General features: G+C 40.8%; 1 protein-coding gene across 1 annotated transcript in view; it reads left to right on the forward strand.

Annotated features, from left to right (window-relative positions):
* LOC147163918 (uncharacterized) overlaps positions 1-16,176 on the forward strand; it is a 150,721-nt gene that overhangs the window by 104,140 nt on the left and 30,405 nt on the right. Inside the window, exons 4-5 of the mRNA XM_086092196.1 lie at positions 4,955-5,033; positions 14,602-14,640. Coding sequence (XP_085948322.1) covers positions 5,015-5,033; positions 14,602-14,640 — 58 coding nt within the window. The 5' untranslated portion in view covers positions 4,955-5,014. The remainder of the gene's footprint in view (positions 1-4,954; positions 5,034-14,601; positions 14,641-16,176) is intronic.

The following is a 16,176-nucleotide window of genomic DNA, read 5'->3' on the forward strand; positions in this document are numbered from 1 at the left end:
TTCGTCATCCATTTTGGGACCTATGACTGGACTGGATTGTTTGAATTTTAATTCACAATAATTGATATATACAAGGTTTCCACAGGTTATTTAAAAACCTTTAAATGGATTTTGCAAAAATTAAGCCCTTAAATGGCATTAAAAAGCATTAAAAACGATGTCCAAACGCATTTATTTTCGATACATTTAGGGAGACTGGGGGCTAGTTGTAATTTAGAATGAACAAAATGGGCAGGAGTTCACAAGTTCCTTCAATTTCCAATTAATTTATTCTTAATTTAACTCTTAATTTGAAAATCAAAATATACTGTTCGTGTCACCAACGTCCAACATGGAATGCTAATGCCACCGAGTGGCAGAAGATTACCTGGAACCAAATTTGACCGAATGTTCTGCACTCTATTTATCTGTATACCTTTTTAACTTCAATCAATTGTTTAAATTACTATAAATTAAAGTTACAAACATACTCGCATTAGGTAAACATATTTGTCAACTTGCCTATAATTGCAGAAACCCTATATAAGTAATCCATTTTTAGTCAAACTGCTCCTGTCCTAAAACTTGTATTAATTTTACTGCCACATTTTAAATAACATGTTGACATTGTTTACTGTCATCTGGTGCAAATTCACAATAAAACACGAAACAGGCAGTCTGTCTTTTGGAATAAGTGATGCAACAATGATTTTGCTCAAAACCTTGAACGACACAGCTTCAGGGCTGTTTTTTGTGATGCCTTTGTTGAGCAACATTAAGGAATCACTAGCCAAATCTACTGTAATACCCGAAAACAAAACAAAAAAATGGATTAAATGTATTCTCAGACTCCTTGGTTAAGTGTTTGATTGGAAACAACATCATTACCAATGTTGCACCCACTTCGATTTCTGCACGATTAAATCTGATCCTTGCAGTCATTTCATTTGTAAAGCGACAGTTTGTCCCCTCTGGTGTGTTTTGTCTTCCTCCACCTCATTTTCCCGTCTGTGCCAGTGGGCCCGGCCCGACTGAAATGAACTAAATGAACAGGTTAAGTAACAGAACATCTTATTACACGCGGCGAGCATGGGCTCATAAGCAGTCTTTGTGTTTCACTATAAGGCTTACCTTTATGATTCGTTTCACAGCGGGCAATCACTTTCGGGATTAGGCTCCATAAAAACTAATGGAATTCCGGGGGAGCTACTATCCTGCAAAATTGTACACAGAACATTGTCATAGGATTTATTATTATTCATACATAGTTTGTCAATGTGTACACAACTCCAAATGTTTCATTTCCCTAATACTTTGGCGGTTGAGAGTGAGGCAACATTTTATGAGCAATCGTCCTCTGGAGACCTAGCACAAATAAAATGTTCCCATCCTGAAGTGACCCCTAACATTTACTACAAAGCCCCGATGGTGGAACTATTTATAGATCTGTATCTGTATGAAAAGCAGAAGGGGGTCTCTTTGAACTTGATCCTTGTGTTTGGTCCAGAATGTGACGAAAGCTAGTGAGATCCATTTCTCCATAGCAGTACTACCTAATAACCATAATGGCATCCATTTTGACACTCTAATCTTTGTTTCAAATTGCCATTATTCAGTCTATATCTAATATCTGATTTCAGGGTGCATCTTCTTTGGAAATGTTGCTGCAGTCCACACATCTAGAACGTCAAACAATGATGTACACTATCTGAAAGGGGAACTAAATCCAATATGTCAAAACCTGCTGAGATTTTATGTGCATATGTCTTTGTCAGTTGTTGTTTTGAAATCTACAAAATATTCATTAAAAGATATGTTTACAAACTCGCACAGTGCAAATTCATGAGAATGTGCCGTGCAGTCGCCATTTTCTGTTAATAATGCAGCTTTATTTGGGCAGAATCCTCATCTCAAAAATCACTACTTGTTCAAGTTATGTCTTATATTGCTATCATATACTGTACATAACACATCACAACCCCAAAATTATGTTCAATTGTTAATACAGTATGTTAAAAACATTGCTACTTTAGTTATTTGATATTTAGGTGTTTAGAATTAGCTAGCTGCTTGCTAACCTTTGACGCTGCCGCAATTCCATTTCCTACCAAAGTGCCACAGTTAACAATTCTTAACAGGCTGGCTCAAATGTATCTAAATGTTTTTTTGTTTAATCCAGATTTTCAATTGTAAGGCATACTGCCTGACAGCAGAGTTAAGGGAAGAGGTGTAGTTTTACTTAAATTCTCACAGTCGAGTGTTTGTGAGCATTATTAAATTTTTCTCAAGCTATTTTCACCACTTTAAACTTGCGTACAAATAACAGATGACATTGGGACAGATTACTAGCACCTGCAAAATCTATTGTTTTGTCAGCCAACAGTTCCCTCGCAAATCGTGTTGTAGCTAATCGCAATTATATTGCCAATGCAATTAATCGTTCAGCCCTAGTATCGTGTTTACAATGTATCCTCGTTTAACTTTGTCAACAACAAAAAAAACTCTGTTAGCCCCATGTTCCATAATCTCGCTTCACCCAGCCTCAACATCATTTTAGGCCATTTTTTTTCTTTTTCTTTTTCTTTTTCTTAAAAGAGCTCAGTATTGTTCATTCGGTAATGTCATCATCATTGCTCCTTTTTTTTTTCTTTTTTTTTATGTGGGTGAGTATGGGGTTAGGGTTAGGGTTAGGGTTAGTGTGTGTGAGTGTATGTGCGTGTGTGAGTGTGTGTATTCGTTAGTTCACCAAAAACCTATTTAAAAAAAATCCCATACCGTTCACCTAAACCGAACACCGCCGTCAGGAGACCCGAGGAAGGACCAAAGAAAACAAAGGAAAGTGAAATCCAGCACCGACCAGACACCACCCACCGGGCCACCAACCAGAGTTCTTCACCAACCCCAGAAACATCTAAATTCCAACAAATCAGGGAGACCTCAAGAGACTGAGGAAAAGGAAGGAAGGACAAACGAAGCAGAGTGAGATCCACAGACACCAGCCTCCACCGATTCAATGACCTGAGGAAAAAGCAGATTGTGTCTGAGTTTCGATAGATGCTGGTGTGGTGGATCTGGCATGCATGAAAATCTCCACCAAAGAGGGGAGCCATCGACCCCTGCCAGGACAGAGCAAGCGCAACACCTCAGGGCCCCCCAGGCCGCGGCAGCGCCAAAGGACGACCCCCGGGCCCCGCCAGGGCCACCGGCCGGAGAGCAAACCCAGGAGCAGGAGCGCCCCCCACACCACCCCAACACGGCCCGCGCCCCCAACCCAATGCAGCAGGACGGGGCACTGCAGGCCCGCCAGGCACCCCACCAGTCCACAGCCCCCGCTCCCCCCCGCCCCCCATCCACCCCCGCCATCCACCTCAACCCAGCCCCAGCCGCCCCCAGGCCCCCAGACATCCCACCACCCCAGCATCCCCCCCCCCACCCCGACCAATCGGCAGCCCCCGGGGACCCCCCGCACCCAGGCAATCAGCGCCGAAGAGGGGTCGGACAGCGGAGCGGAGAGGGCACCCGCGCCCACCCCCGCCGCGTGGAGGGACGGAACACCGGGGGCAGAAGGGGAGATGGGGGCACCGGAGGACGGCCGGCACCCCCGAACCCCAGGTCCAGCGGGGAAAGGCCCCGGTCGTCACTCCAGCATTCTTAGTGAAAGCTAACCCCTGTTACTGAGTCCGCCAGCTCGCCGACTGGCGAACTCTACCCCTAAACCTTGAATGTGACCCCACCCAGTGTATATACAAGTGTGTGTGTGTGGTGCATGATATCCCCACGCTCCGATCCACCCGCCTCCCAGGCATGTCAGTGAGTGTATGTGTTGCATTAAAAAAATAAATAGGGGGGGGGGGGGGGGGGGACACGGACAGGGGACCACAGCACTACTCTATACTGCGGTCTGCCCCAACCGATGGCACCCCACCCCCCCAACCGGATTTGGGGATTTGGTGGGCGGGTGCGCCTCCTGCCCCCGCCCACCAAATCCCCACCCACCCCACCGGGACCCCGGCGGGCATATGGGACCAGCCCGGATACTGGGGCCCGCCCGAGGTGCCAGGATGTCCACCGGAGCGGGGCGGGCACAACACAAAACCTACACCCCCCCGGCCCCCGGAGCGCCGAGACCCGGGCCACGGATGGAGCCCCCGGCCCAGGGGAGGGGAAGGAAGGCGTAAAGGGGAGAGGGAAGGGATGGGGGAAGGAGACGACAAGAAGAGCAAGGGGCAGCGGCAGGGCCGCAGAGAGAGGGGGAGAGGAGGAGGAGGAAGGGTGACGTGGGAGAAGGGACAGGGAGGCGGAGGACGGGCGGGGAGAGGCGAGGAGGGAGAGGCAGCAAGGGGGAGGAAGGGGGAGGGGAGAGGGAACCATTTTCAACTTCACTTATTACAAGTGATCATGTTGGACAGTTGGCAGCCAGCGTTTTATTGGGCTGAGTTTATGGCTCTATTATATTATGTCTGTGTCCATACATTTGTATTTTATTTGACCATTCATAACACAGTTGTAAATTTTAAAATTAAACAAAATTATGTAACTTTGTTTTTAGTGTTCAAGCTGGTTTGCTTTTTTTTAAAGATACCAATATAAATGTAATTGTGGCTTTATGACTCCCACATGTGTGGTAAAAACATGTATTTGCCGTTTTAATTTAGTAAATTGCATGCTCAGTGAAAGCTTTCTAAATTGCTTGTTCCTTTTGTGGTCTTGAAGGATATTGCTCTGCTGTAACGTGCACCCTTTTGGTGCTACTAATTCTGGTTATGTGCTCCACTATTTGCTAAAAGCGCTCTCAAATGGCTAATTCAGGTGGTCTCAATAGGGATGGTACCTAATCAGACTCCTGAACGAAGCTGATTGTCTTGCTAATGCATAAAGTTTTAATATCCAAAATGTTCCGCTTGGTTACTCTGTTATTGAACATGCTGAGTTTACTTTTGAACTAATTGTTTTTCTTCATCCTCTTTCTGTGCAGATTACGCGAGTCATTTTCTGCGTCTTCCTGGAAACTGACTTTACCATCTACAAGAAAAAAATGTCCATTATTTTTGAAGGTATGTGCTTTAACTACCAATTGTTCTTTTTGCATGCACATCTTTACACACACACAGTTGCGATCACTCATACCCTGGCCAAATGTTTTGTTAAAGATTTTTTTGTTCTAAAATTGGTAGTTGTTCTTTTACGATGGGTATAAATGATGCAGGTAAATGGCAGATTGATTATATGATGAAATATTTGCTATTTTGACAACAACAAAACGCCAGAATTATTCATATTTAGCATAACCATCCACATATACTGTAGATTATATAAATTACCAGGATCCGTCAGAATAGTGTTTAAGATTGTATTTCCACGTGTTCTAAATTTAAAATTAACTCTGAAAGTTATGATTATTATGATGCAATTATTTTATCTCTAACATTCAGAAACTTTCCAACTGACATTCATTTAATAAATATGGTGAATAATTTTATCATTATTTGTAAATGCATTTGAATGCATCATCAGGATTGTTGTTGTATTTGACACACCACCATGCTATGTAACCTATTGCAATACACTCACCCTATCTTCGGGGAGAATAACAGCGCAAATTTATTCTGACAGTTTGGTCAAATAAGTGCATATGTTTTCATTTCACTTTTTAAGACATACTGACGAGCCTGGAGCACCCCAAAAGTTTTGTTAAAAATTTCAATATGTCAAAAAAAAAAACTATATATATTTAGAAAATCTGAAAAGTTGTTAAATAAACATGTTTTAAGGCATTTAGTTCTTTATTAAATGTTGATGCCAATATTTTTTTCTCTTTTACTGAAAATGAGTATCAGCTCCAAATATTGGTTATCGGCCTCCTAGACTAATATTAATAATCGGTAACGGCCCTGACAACAACAAAAAACATAGCAGTCTATCTCTCACAGACACATAGTTCAATAAAGTGTGACGTGTAAATACAATGATTTGTAAAAAAAAAAAAAAAATAACATTTTCAACGCATATCAAATTGAATGCACTACAAAGACAAGATATCTAATGTTTAAACTGATGAATGCAGTTTTGCAAATATGTTCTCGTTACAGCACCTTTCCTTCTAAACACTGAATTGATGAAGCCTTGTATGTGGCATTCTTTCCCCCTTCTTGCTTGAAGTTTTTCGTTTGCGTTGTCGTATTTTGTGCTACTAACAAATTGCCAATGTGAAGACAGGTCTGGACTGCTGGCAGGGACTCTTACTACAAAGTCACACGTGCCGAATGTAGCTTGGCATCGTCTTGCTGTTGCCGGGCTTGCTTTATTTACGTCTTACACAGTCTTCTTTGGTATTGGAGTTTGTAAATAACGTATCATCATGGGCTTCATTTGGAAATGCATATGTCAAGAAGCAAATGTAGTATTGCAAAACAGCCTTTGATAATCCTTGCGATGTGCTCTTCAATTCTTTATGTGAGATAAACATCTGTTACCTTCGACTCCCATTCTATTTTACGGCTCTCCCTTCCACTCTCCATCCCTGGTAGCAGCATTATTTCTTGGCGAGGGCAGAAGGCGTAACAAGTTCTGATGGGGGCTCCATAGAGGATTGAGTTGAATAGCTCGGGAGCCACTCAGCTGAGGCTGTCTGGCTTTACCAGCCTTGCATTACCTCCCATTTACCTTACTTCTCACCCCCCGCGTCCCCAACGGAATAGCGGCTCTCAGGCCTACGTCTCGCTTCTCCCAGATGGAGAGTGTTTTGTTCCCTGTGTGCGCCCATCATCTGCCCCGCTCGCCTTCCTGAAAGATTACATTCTGGGTAGAGACCTTAATTATATCGCCTGCCCTCGCGTACCCAGTCGCCGTCTCATCATATTAGTGCTCTCAGATGAGAATCTGGAGCTGTTGTTCTCCAGTTATCACTCCAGCCACTTACAAGAGCTGTCACTAGATAACTGCCCCACATCTCGCAATAAGCGGCAATGGAGGAGAAACAAAACAGCTCTCTGTGCTTGTCACAGTGAGAACGTTTAAGATTCAGTGGTGGTGTTATGTTATGTGCAGTCACAGTCGGGCAGAATCTTCGCATCTCCAAATGCACCAACATCAACAAAACACCATACAAAAATCTTAATTTCATTTGCCCCCCCAAAAATGTTTTATTTTATCAGACATTTTTAAAAGTCTCAGTTTTAGTCCAGTTTCAATCATGCTTTTTAGTTTTTAATCAGTTAGTCAACCTCATCCCGTTTTTATTTAGTCCACTTTTAGTCGACTATAAATCTAGAATTTTAGTCTTTAATTTAGTCAAAGAAAACATAATTTAATTTGTCTAGTTTTAGTCAACAGCAACTGTCAATGTGTTAGTATAGTTAGTCAGTTTTAGTCTGTATATTTTTTGTGAGCAGATAATGAGCATTTCGGATCAAAAACTATTTTGCATACAAGGATGTCATCTTTTTTATGAAAAACAACTTCATACACAATTACTATGGCTCCATGCTACGAGCTAGTAAGTTAGCCAGTATTAGTTACCGGTCGGATAAACATTCTTGTTGGAACATTCTAGCCATTGGGTTAATGTTGCATTATAACTATGTACTTTACTTTTTTCTTCTTTTTTTTTTTTTACCTTTCACCGTGAATCCACCTCCTGTCCCATGTGTTTGTGCATGTTGCACTTGCTAGCTGCAGATTTGAAAGGGGGTGTGACACACTGTGTCACATGACAGCGTTACAGTGACAGATTAGCAGAGACGGTATTTTACAAAATCATATAATTTTTGTCTCGTCTTTGTTCATGAACTAAAATGTCCATAGATTTTAGTCCAGTTTTTATTAAGTGAAGTACATTTTCGTCTCTTTTTCAACAGTCGACGAAAATGCAGACTGTATAGTTCCAGTTATTGTTTAATGAGGGTTTTCGTCTAGTCTAGTCTAGTTTTCGTCCAGTGAAAAATGTGTGTTGAACATATTTTATTTGGTTTTCGTTAATGAAATTAAGACTGCTAAAAAAAAAAAGCACACACACAAATTTATTCTGCTGTCATTAATTAAAATGGCACGGATACATCGCTGCTGCCAGCTAGCCACTAGCATTGGGGGGTATTATGTTAATACGGTATCCTACAATTTCTAAAAACAAATCTAATATGATCTTACATTTGTGACGGTATTACGATAATATCCCGCCATTTCTGAAAATAACAAGTGTTTTAACGCTGTCATTAAAAAAAAGAAAAACTATGCAGTACATAAGGACCCAATATATTAGAGACGGCATTACGGAAATACGGTATCCCGCAGTTTCTAATGAACGTCATAATTTTTTTTGCAGTACTTAAGGACTTAGTGATATTAAATTAGTGCCAGTATTATTGTATACTCCGGTATAGTGAGGAGACGGTAAAAGGGTGTCAAAATTTGAATCCCGCCCATCCCTAATAATTGTTCATGCTTCACAAAAGCAAACAACTGTGATTACGTCAACTTGCAAAACTGTTTTTCCAGAGTTCTAATGATGCAGTAAATAATATGTGCTGACCAAGTGGTGTTAAGATATCTGCACTCAAATGTACCTACCCAGGTGTGCTTCCATATGACAGCATCTGAACATTGCTCTGTGCCTTTGTGTGAGGTCTACATCTCTTTAAATCAATCACGACATTGTTTACATGTTCAAACCATACTCATGGACAGCAGCAGCTCTATGAAGATGGAGGAAAATAATGATAACACTTTCTGCTGTGAATTGACATTGTGGTTCTAAGGACTGTTGGGAAGCTGATACTGCTCAAACAAACAAAGAAATGCTGATTGGAAAGACCGCAACATGTACGAACACATTTAGCCCGCAAAGGATGGCAGCCAGGTGTGCTTCAGAACATTTCATTATCCTCACGGTTGGAGACGGGCAATCAGCTGCCTTTTGCTGCTGCATCCGATGCATCACACGGACACCTGAGACATTGTTGGGTCCCCTGACGTCGTTGAGCGTTTGATGTGTCACATCTCATGGACGCTGCCTATTATCGTCTCGTCTCGTCCTCACTCGCTATCACTTAGACCTCTCCTCGTCTTCATGCCACTTTTGGCACTCGTTTCTACCCTTTCTTTTGCTTTAGCACTACTGTATTATGTTGTCATGCATTTCTTGATGGCTTTCATTGTGAACAGCAAACCAATCTCCTTACAATGCATTTTTCTCCCCATACTAGGTCCTGCTTTTAAATAAAACACTTGAGAACAAGCCCAACTATCAAATTCACTAAATTATTTACGTGGCAATAAATTGTTGGTTCTTTAAAGAAAGGGAAGCCCACAATGGCCACAGGCCCGCAAGGTTTCTTTGTTTAGAGTTTAGAGACATTCAGGAGTGATTTGTGCTACCCAATAGCAGGCAGTTTGTTTCAACAGGAGAAAGACACAAAGAATTTGTGGACTATTTTGAAGAGCCCTGATCTAAACCATATTGAGCATGTGCGGAAGGATCTGAAACAGTTACTGGTTCGGTTTGAAAGGTGAGGAAAATGGGCAAAAATCATCGCTGCTCATCGATTCAAAGCAAATATAATCAGTCCGCTTTCATGGAGGACTACAGAAATCGAAGAATATATACGGTTGAAGATCTGAAATTCAGAGCATTTGGACAATTTTTAACTGAAAAAGATCAAAAATATTTTGCGATAAATTGATCAACCCTCCTGTTGATGTTGCAAGTCAAAATGACACACTTGCAAGAACAAATGTTGGCTTTTTGCTATCAAACGTGGCAGCAATAGATGATAAAAAAAACGGTTCATTTCAACATATTTGCCAACCGATATCTGAAATCAGTCAATAAGGAGTTATACGAATGTTTGTCTGGATATTTTTGGAGCATTGAGCAAATACTGGGTCAAAGTAACCCAACATTCACATCACTTTGACATATTTCCAATTAAATGTTAGATGTTTACTGGAATGCTTTTGGAACATTAAACATAGCCTGGGTCAAATTGACCCATTTTAAAGTTGACAAATTTGTTGTTTTTGCTATGAATTTTTTCTCCCTTTTTTTCTTTGACATACAGTATTTTCAATTAAAATGCTTACCAATGTTTATGCTTTAGCAATATTAAACATAAACCAGGTTGATCCATTTCCAAGTTAAAGAACTACAAACTAGTATTTTTTTCATAATGATGCCTTCATCAATCAACAGACAATTAAAATGGTTCATTTTTGCATATTTGCATTGAAAACTGTTAATCATGAGCAATGATTTATTTTTTCTCATGCTGTTGGAACATTAAACATAGCTCGGGTCAAACTGACCCATTTCAAAATGAAAGGACTACAAATAGTAGTGATTCATGATGAAACTTGTTTATAATGGCTCAAATTAAATGTTTGCATTGAAAGCGGTTAATAATTATTTGTAGTGTTTTTTGTTTTGTTTTATCATTAAATATATCCTGGGTCAAATTGACCCAGGAACATTATTGCTGTTCCTGAGAAAGCAACCTAACAGGAGGATTAATCCTTGCATCTCCATTCCAAGTTTCCCATCAAACAGGACAGCTCTATAAAAATCTGAGTAGTAAATCAATTATTACAGAATAACATGATCCCATTGGGTAATGTTTGATTGACACCGTGCTTGCCTAGGCACATATAATTTGCAAGCAGTGAGGCAGCTGTGGTTTTAGACAGCAAAACCGCGTTGAAATTGATTCTGGTTACACTTCTCTACTAATATGATGAGGGTGGCTGCCCACAAGCTGGTTTCCATCATTTCATCTCCTCGGTGAGCCTCGGTGCTGACAATATGAAACCAGCCCTCGGATCCATAGGGGCTGTTGTGTTCTCGCCAACTGTTTCACTGACTTTACAATTGACAATTGTTTACATGGCTGTTAATACACTCCATACTCCCAATTCCTTGCCCCCCACAAGCAAATGTCTGTGACAGAAACACCCGCCCTCCACCCCCCCACTGCTTGGGAAGTGTCAAAGCCACAGTGTGCACACACACACACACTTGTCTCACACACACGTAATATGTTGACAGAGGTTATGAGGGGCCGTAGCAGCCCTGTGAGGGGTGAAAATGAAGTCTGTTGGTTTCACAAGGCTTTCCCTTGGGGCAGGGAAATGAGAAGACCACAGTGTGTTAGTGATGCGATCGCCATGGAGCGTGTTGGCTCACACCTTTGCAGTCACTTTTGGCGGATGTAGCGATACACTTTAAGCACATCTGTGAACATGTTTAGGCATATGTTGCAGGCATGTAGAATGTGAGAATACACGGTTTAACTACTACAGATGGGACTGTACTCTATGAAGGACAATACGCCCTTATCTTTGGCCTACGGTTTTCCACTTTTACAATAAATTTTGCTGAGAGGTTGTGCGTTAGCGTGTCCCTGTTGCGCATTCACCTACTCATAGTTTTAGTGACTGTATCCAGCGTCAATGTAAAATCGGTAAAACGTAAATAACACGAGTGCAGGATTTGAGCTACAGAAATTTGAAGAAGCTCGAGATTTGAAGAGTCTGACCTGGATCATTTTTGTTGAATACGAGACTAGGGAGTGAAAACAAATGACACACATTTTACGGTCCCATCTGCTACTGTCCCGTCATTACGGTGACTCAAATTGCATCACCTTTGTTCATTTCACCTCCGCTACAGTGGCACCGACTGATTTGCTGCGGCCTTTCACATGCACAATTTAAAGATACAAAATTCGGCTATTTGCTCTTTGCATATAGTCGCTGCCATGTGAAAAACACTTATGTCCATTTTTTTCCTTTTTTGGGGGGCGATATCTGTATTTAGTTTTATCCCAAAAACAAAAAGAAAAAAAAACGGACATAAGTGTTTTCACATAGCAGGGGGGGGGGGGGGGGGGGGGATGATATTTTAAAATATATTTTAAAAGTATATGTAAATATTTCTTAAAAAAAAAAAAAGGTTAATATAATGAATTTTATATTCAGTAGGCAATTGAATTTCAGTGACTTAAAAACCCAGCATTTCCCCCATATTAGAATGGTTTGACCCAACTTGTCATATGCCACCTAGAATCACCCATCACTACTTGAAAACTTTATTTAAAACTCAGTTATTTGTTTTTGAGAACAGAGATTTACTGTGATCCCAAAAGATGACACTTTATGTTGATAATAATCTGTATGTGCACAAATCTTTATTTATAATTAAATCATTTCTTTTTTGTGTTGTATATTTTTATTTCCAAATAGTTCAAGAGACTACATAAATACAAATAGAATTCCAAATTTTAATAATAAATCAGACAATGATGGCACAGCACTCTGTTTTCATTTTTGTCTTCTTCAATTAGAAATGCTTTTCGCTGGTTAGGGCGTAATTGGCAGAAAAAAACATTTCACCGAAAAAAGGTTGAGAACCACTGCTCTACGGATACAAACTTTCAACAACCTCTCTAATGTAGAATGACTACATTTTCAAGATGACACATACGGGTACGAGCTGTGCTTGCCACAGGACTGAGGACACAGAGCTGCAGTCAAACTTGTGTACCTTTTTGGCAAGCTGATAAACAGGAAGTGATTCATTTATGCGACAACATCTTTAAGGTGAAATAAATCATAAAGAAGAAAATATAAAATAAGAAATGGTGATGGCAAGAATGAGGGGTAGAAAGTTGTAAAAATAATATGGATGAATCAAGGGAGTTACTGAGTGAGTAGATAGCGTAAGGAAGGGCCATTTAGGAATAATGAATGGAATAAAGCAACGAAAACCAAGAAATGACATCAAAACGGGGAAGGAAGGATGGATGAGAGAATGAAATATTTCGATATTGCCTTGATTCGATTGAACAATGGGAGAATGTGTCAGTCAGTGAGTAACTGAGTGAGTGAAGAAATATTGCGAGGGAAAGGAACAAAGACGGAAACAGTGTTGATGAGTGGTAATAACGTGATAGCGTGTGACAGGAACTGAGCCTCTCCATGTTTCCCAAAGCAAGCTGAGATGAATGCACTGTAGCCTTTTATTCAGCGTTATACAATCGGAAAAAAAAAAGCCTGTCACTGACTCCACCGGGAGCTCTGATGCGCTCAGAGCAGATGACAAAAGCCTTTCATCACATCGGATGCTTGCTCACCAAGGTGCAATCACGGCACAGACATACTCTCGCAGCCATATTGCCCTTACACATACTAATAGCCTGTGTGTATTTTTCAAGGCAGCGCGCGGCATATAGTGTCACGCTTTAAAGCTTGGAGCTGCATGCTGATCTGAGCCCAATCTGTGTGTGTTTGGATAATGTGAGCCAAGCGCAGTTGCTCTCTATCTGCCGAGGAAGCAACATCCAAAGCCGTCTTCTCATCTCCCACTTTGCAGCAAAACCCGTCCGAGTAGAAACACCTCTGGTTCACTCCGTCGGGCTGCCAGGAAATCAAAGAGATTTTTAAGACCCGGTTGTCCAACTCGGCTTACATTCCATGTACTGGGAGGAAACGGGAGGTTTTGTGTAATATATGCTGAGCCAACTTCTATAGATTTAATTGAAAAGGGATGTCTCTCGCTCTCTCACACATACACACACACGCACACACAAAATGAGTGATTTTGATGAAATAACTCACTTGATCCAAGGATGTCTGGTGGTGCAATTTAGAGAGGCTGTTATGAAACGTCTGAGCTGGTGTGAGAGTAAGAAGAAGGATTAGAGAGTCATAAAAACTACCCTGTTGTTTTGACTGCCATGTTATAGACCAAGGATGGGCAACTTCAATGCTGGAGGGGCCACAATTTTTCATCAGTGCTACTCGAGCATCTACCCACGTACAAAAAACATCCTATTTTAAATAACAACAAAAGACGTGCTCTTAATATGTTTTATTTTTGTTACATTTTTCATTGCATGTATATAAAAGGTCCACTATCGTAACCCAACAACAAAGGGCAAACAACAAATCAACAAGCATCTGTAAAAAATAAAAAAATAAAAAATCCAGAAAACCAACATTAAGTGCAAACATTTATTTTTGTGCATTCTTCCACAAATATCAACTCATTCATTCAAAATGTAATGTTATTGAAGTACAATATTTGTCCAACATATTCCAAATCGGCCCAAAAATATTAGAGGCCTAATGGGTTTTTTTGCGCATTTATGTTGTATAGGGCAGTGTAAAATCCAGTGTAAGCGCAACTAAAACGTCTGCCATCTGGTGGGAAATGGTGATATTACAACTTAATGCTACAGTCTGCATTTTTTGCAATTTCCCCCCCCCCCTTTTTTTTTCAATTTAATTAATATAACCCCCGTTATAGACATTTCCATTCTCACAAAATGCATCTTCTGCGTTATTTGTAAACACAACCAGCATATATACTGTTGATAGCAGGGATGGACAAGATACCAAGGTAGCAGTTTTCGCGTCGGGGGCCGATGATCTAGAAATGAGATGAATAGAAAATTGCCATCACATTCATTGGATATGAAATTCTTTTTACTCGCAGTATCGGTACTTGTTAAACGGATATGCAAAACGCAGCATTGTTATATGAAGTGATTGTCATTACAATGGAGATGCATCTTAAAGACTTGTTATATCGTCTACATGCTTTGACTGTCTGTCTTTTCCCACCTTTCCCAGACAATGACATGGAGGTTGCAGACGAGCAGCCGAAGGGAGGTGAGTGACAGAATATTTCATGCTTGCCTTTTCCCCTTAACACCCCCCCCCCTCCACTGCACACACAGCCTAAGTAAGTGAGTGGCAGAGCTTTGACTCGTGACAGTGATTTGCGGGGTGTTTTTTGTTTGTTTTTTCCTGTATGCGGCAGAGGAAATTGAATGTTTATTCATTCGCTGACAAGTTGAATCACGATTTGATGCGTTGCTCTTAAAAATACTTAATGCCAGCTAAGGTGCATTGCATTACAAGAGCTTATGTCCGCCGCTAATTCCCAGTGTCAGTCTCTTTATCCGGCTCACTGGCACCAAGCCTTCAGACCACCTAAAGTGAGCGTCAAAGAAACATCTCCCAGCAGCGTGTGCTAGGCTGGAGAACAAACGCAAGCACCAGCGCTTTTATCGCTCCTCCATCTTGGCAAATGGCCTGTAGCGCCCAGATACTGCTTATCATGTTTAACTATTGACATTTGTCTATGCGCTGATGTCCTGAATAAAGACGGGCACCAATACAAAGCGGCATGGACTATTTCCATAAACAAGTGAGACGGGGTTTTATAAAGCTGAAGTTTAGCTGAATGTTTTTGCCACCTTGGGAATTTTCTCCCTAAGAGTGTGTGAGGTGCAGTAACGAGGTTTTGGTTGCTTTTTTGTTGGTTGGCTGGCTGGCTGTTTTTTGTTTGATGGTTAGCAGTCATTTTCCATGAAGCTTTGTGGAATTATGGCTTCTTTTCAAACTGAAATGCAATGGAGTCCCAATTTCTTGGGTGCATTCTCCAATGTACGAGACAGATGAATAAAAATGAAGTACTCCATAAAAATATATATATTTTGTTGTATATTTAGAACACATATAATGTGTGATTACTTTATGATTAGGTGCGAGTTAACTACGGAAATCATATTGTTAATTCCAATTAAAATTGTAATAAACTGACAGCCCTTAACAGTATATTTGTATGTATATGTGTGTAGTAATTTAAGTTCCATTTAAAAAAAAGTTATACAGAAACCTGTATAAGCTGTACAATGGCTACTTTTCATTGTATCGGTGTGTCCTTTCTTCAGTGTTGTTCCATGAAAAGATGAATATGTGCAGAGATGTGAGATACTATACTTATTTGATTGACGGCAACTTCCTGATGGCAACTTGTCCTGATCTGTTATTTACTCTTGGTTTTGAACCAGATGTTACGCAACATCACCTTCCAGTGTTAGACTATTTCAATAAACCATAATGGTTCCTAGTCATGTCATATCGCATTGCCAGCACTGTCCTGATCCAGTTGGGCCTTTTTTGGACGGGCCTTTGCTCTTGTGCCAAATGCTGGCCTTTTATTGTGCTCCATCAGCCAGAGTTTGACTCACTGCTATGTGGAACCTATTCAAAGGTTCGAATGGCTGCCGAATGGCTCACATTCACTGGCAGTTTTTGTCAACAACTGTACTCTGGGGTCGCTCTCAAAAGCCTCACATTGCCTCACAGGAGTCACTTTTTGTCAGGGAGTTATAAAACAGCAGCATGTTAAAGCAATTC

Source organism: Leptonotus elevatus, chromosome 13, assembly GCF_054856555.1.
Source record: "Leptonotus elevatus isolate MCC_2025b chromosome 13, RoL_Lele_1.0, whole genome shotgun sequence".
Classification (NCBI taxonomy): domain Eukaryota; kingdom Metazoa; phylum Chordata; class Actinopteri; order Syngnathiformes; family Syngnathidae; genus Leptonotus; species Leptonotus elevatus.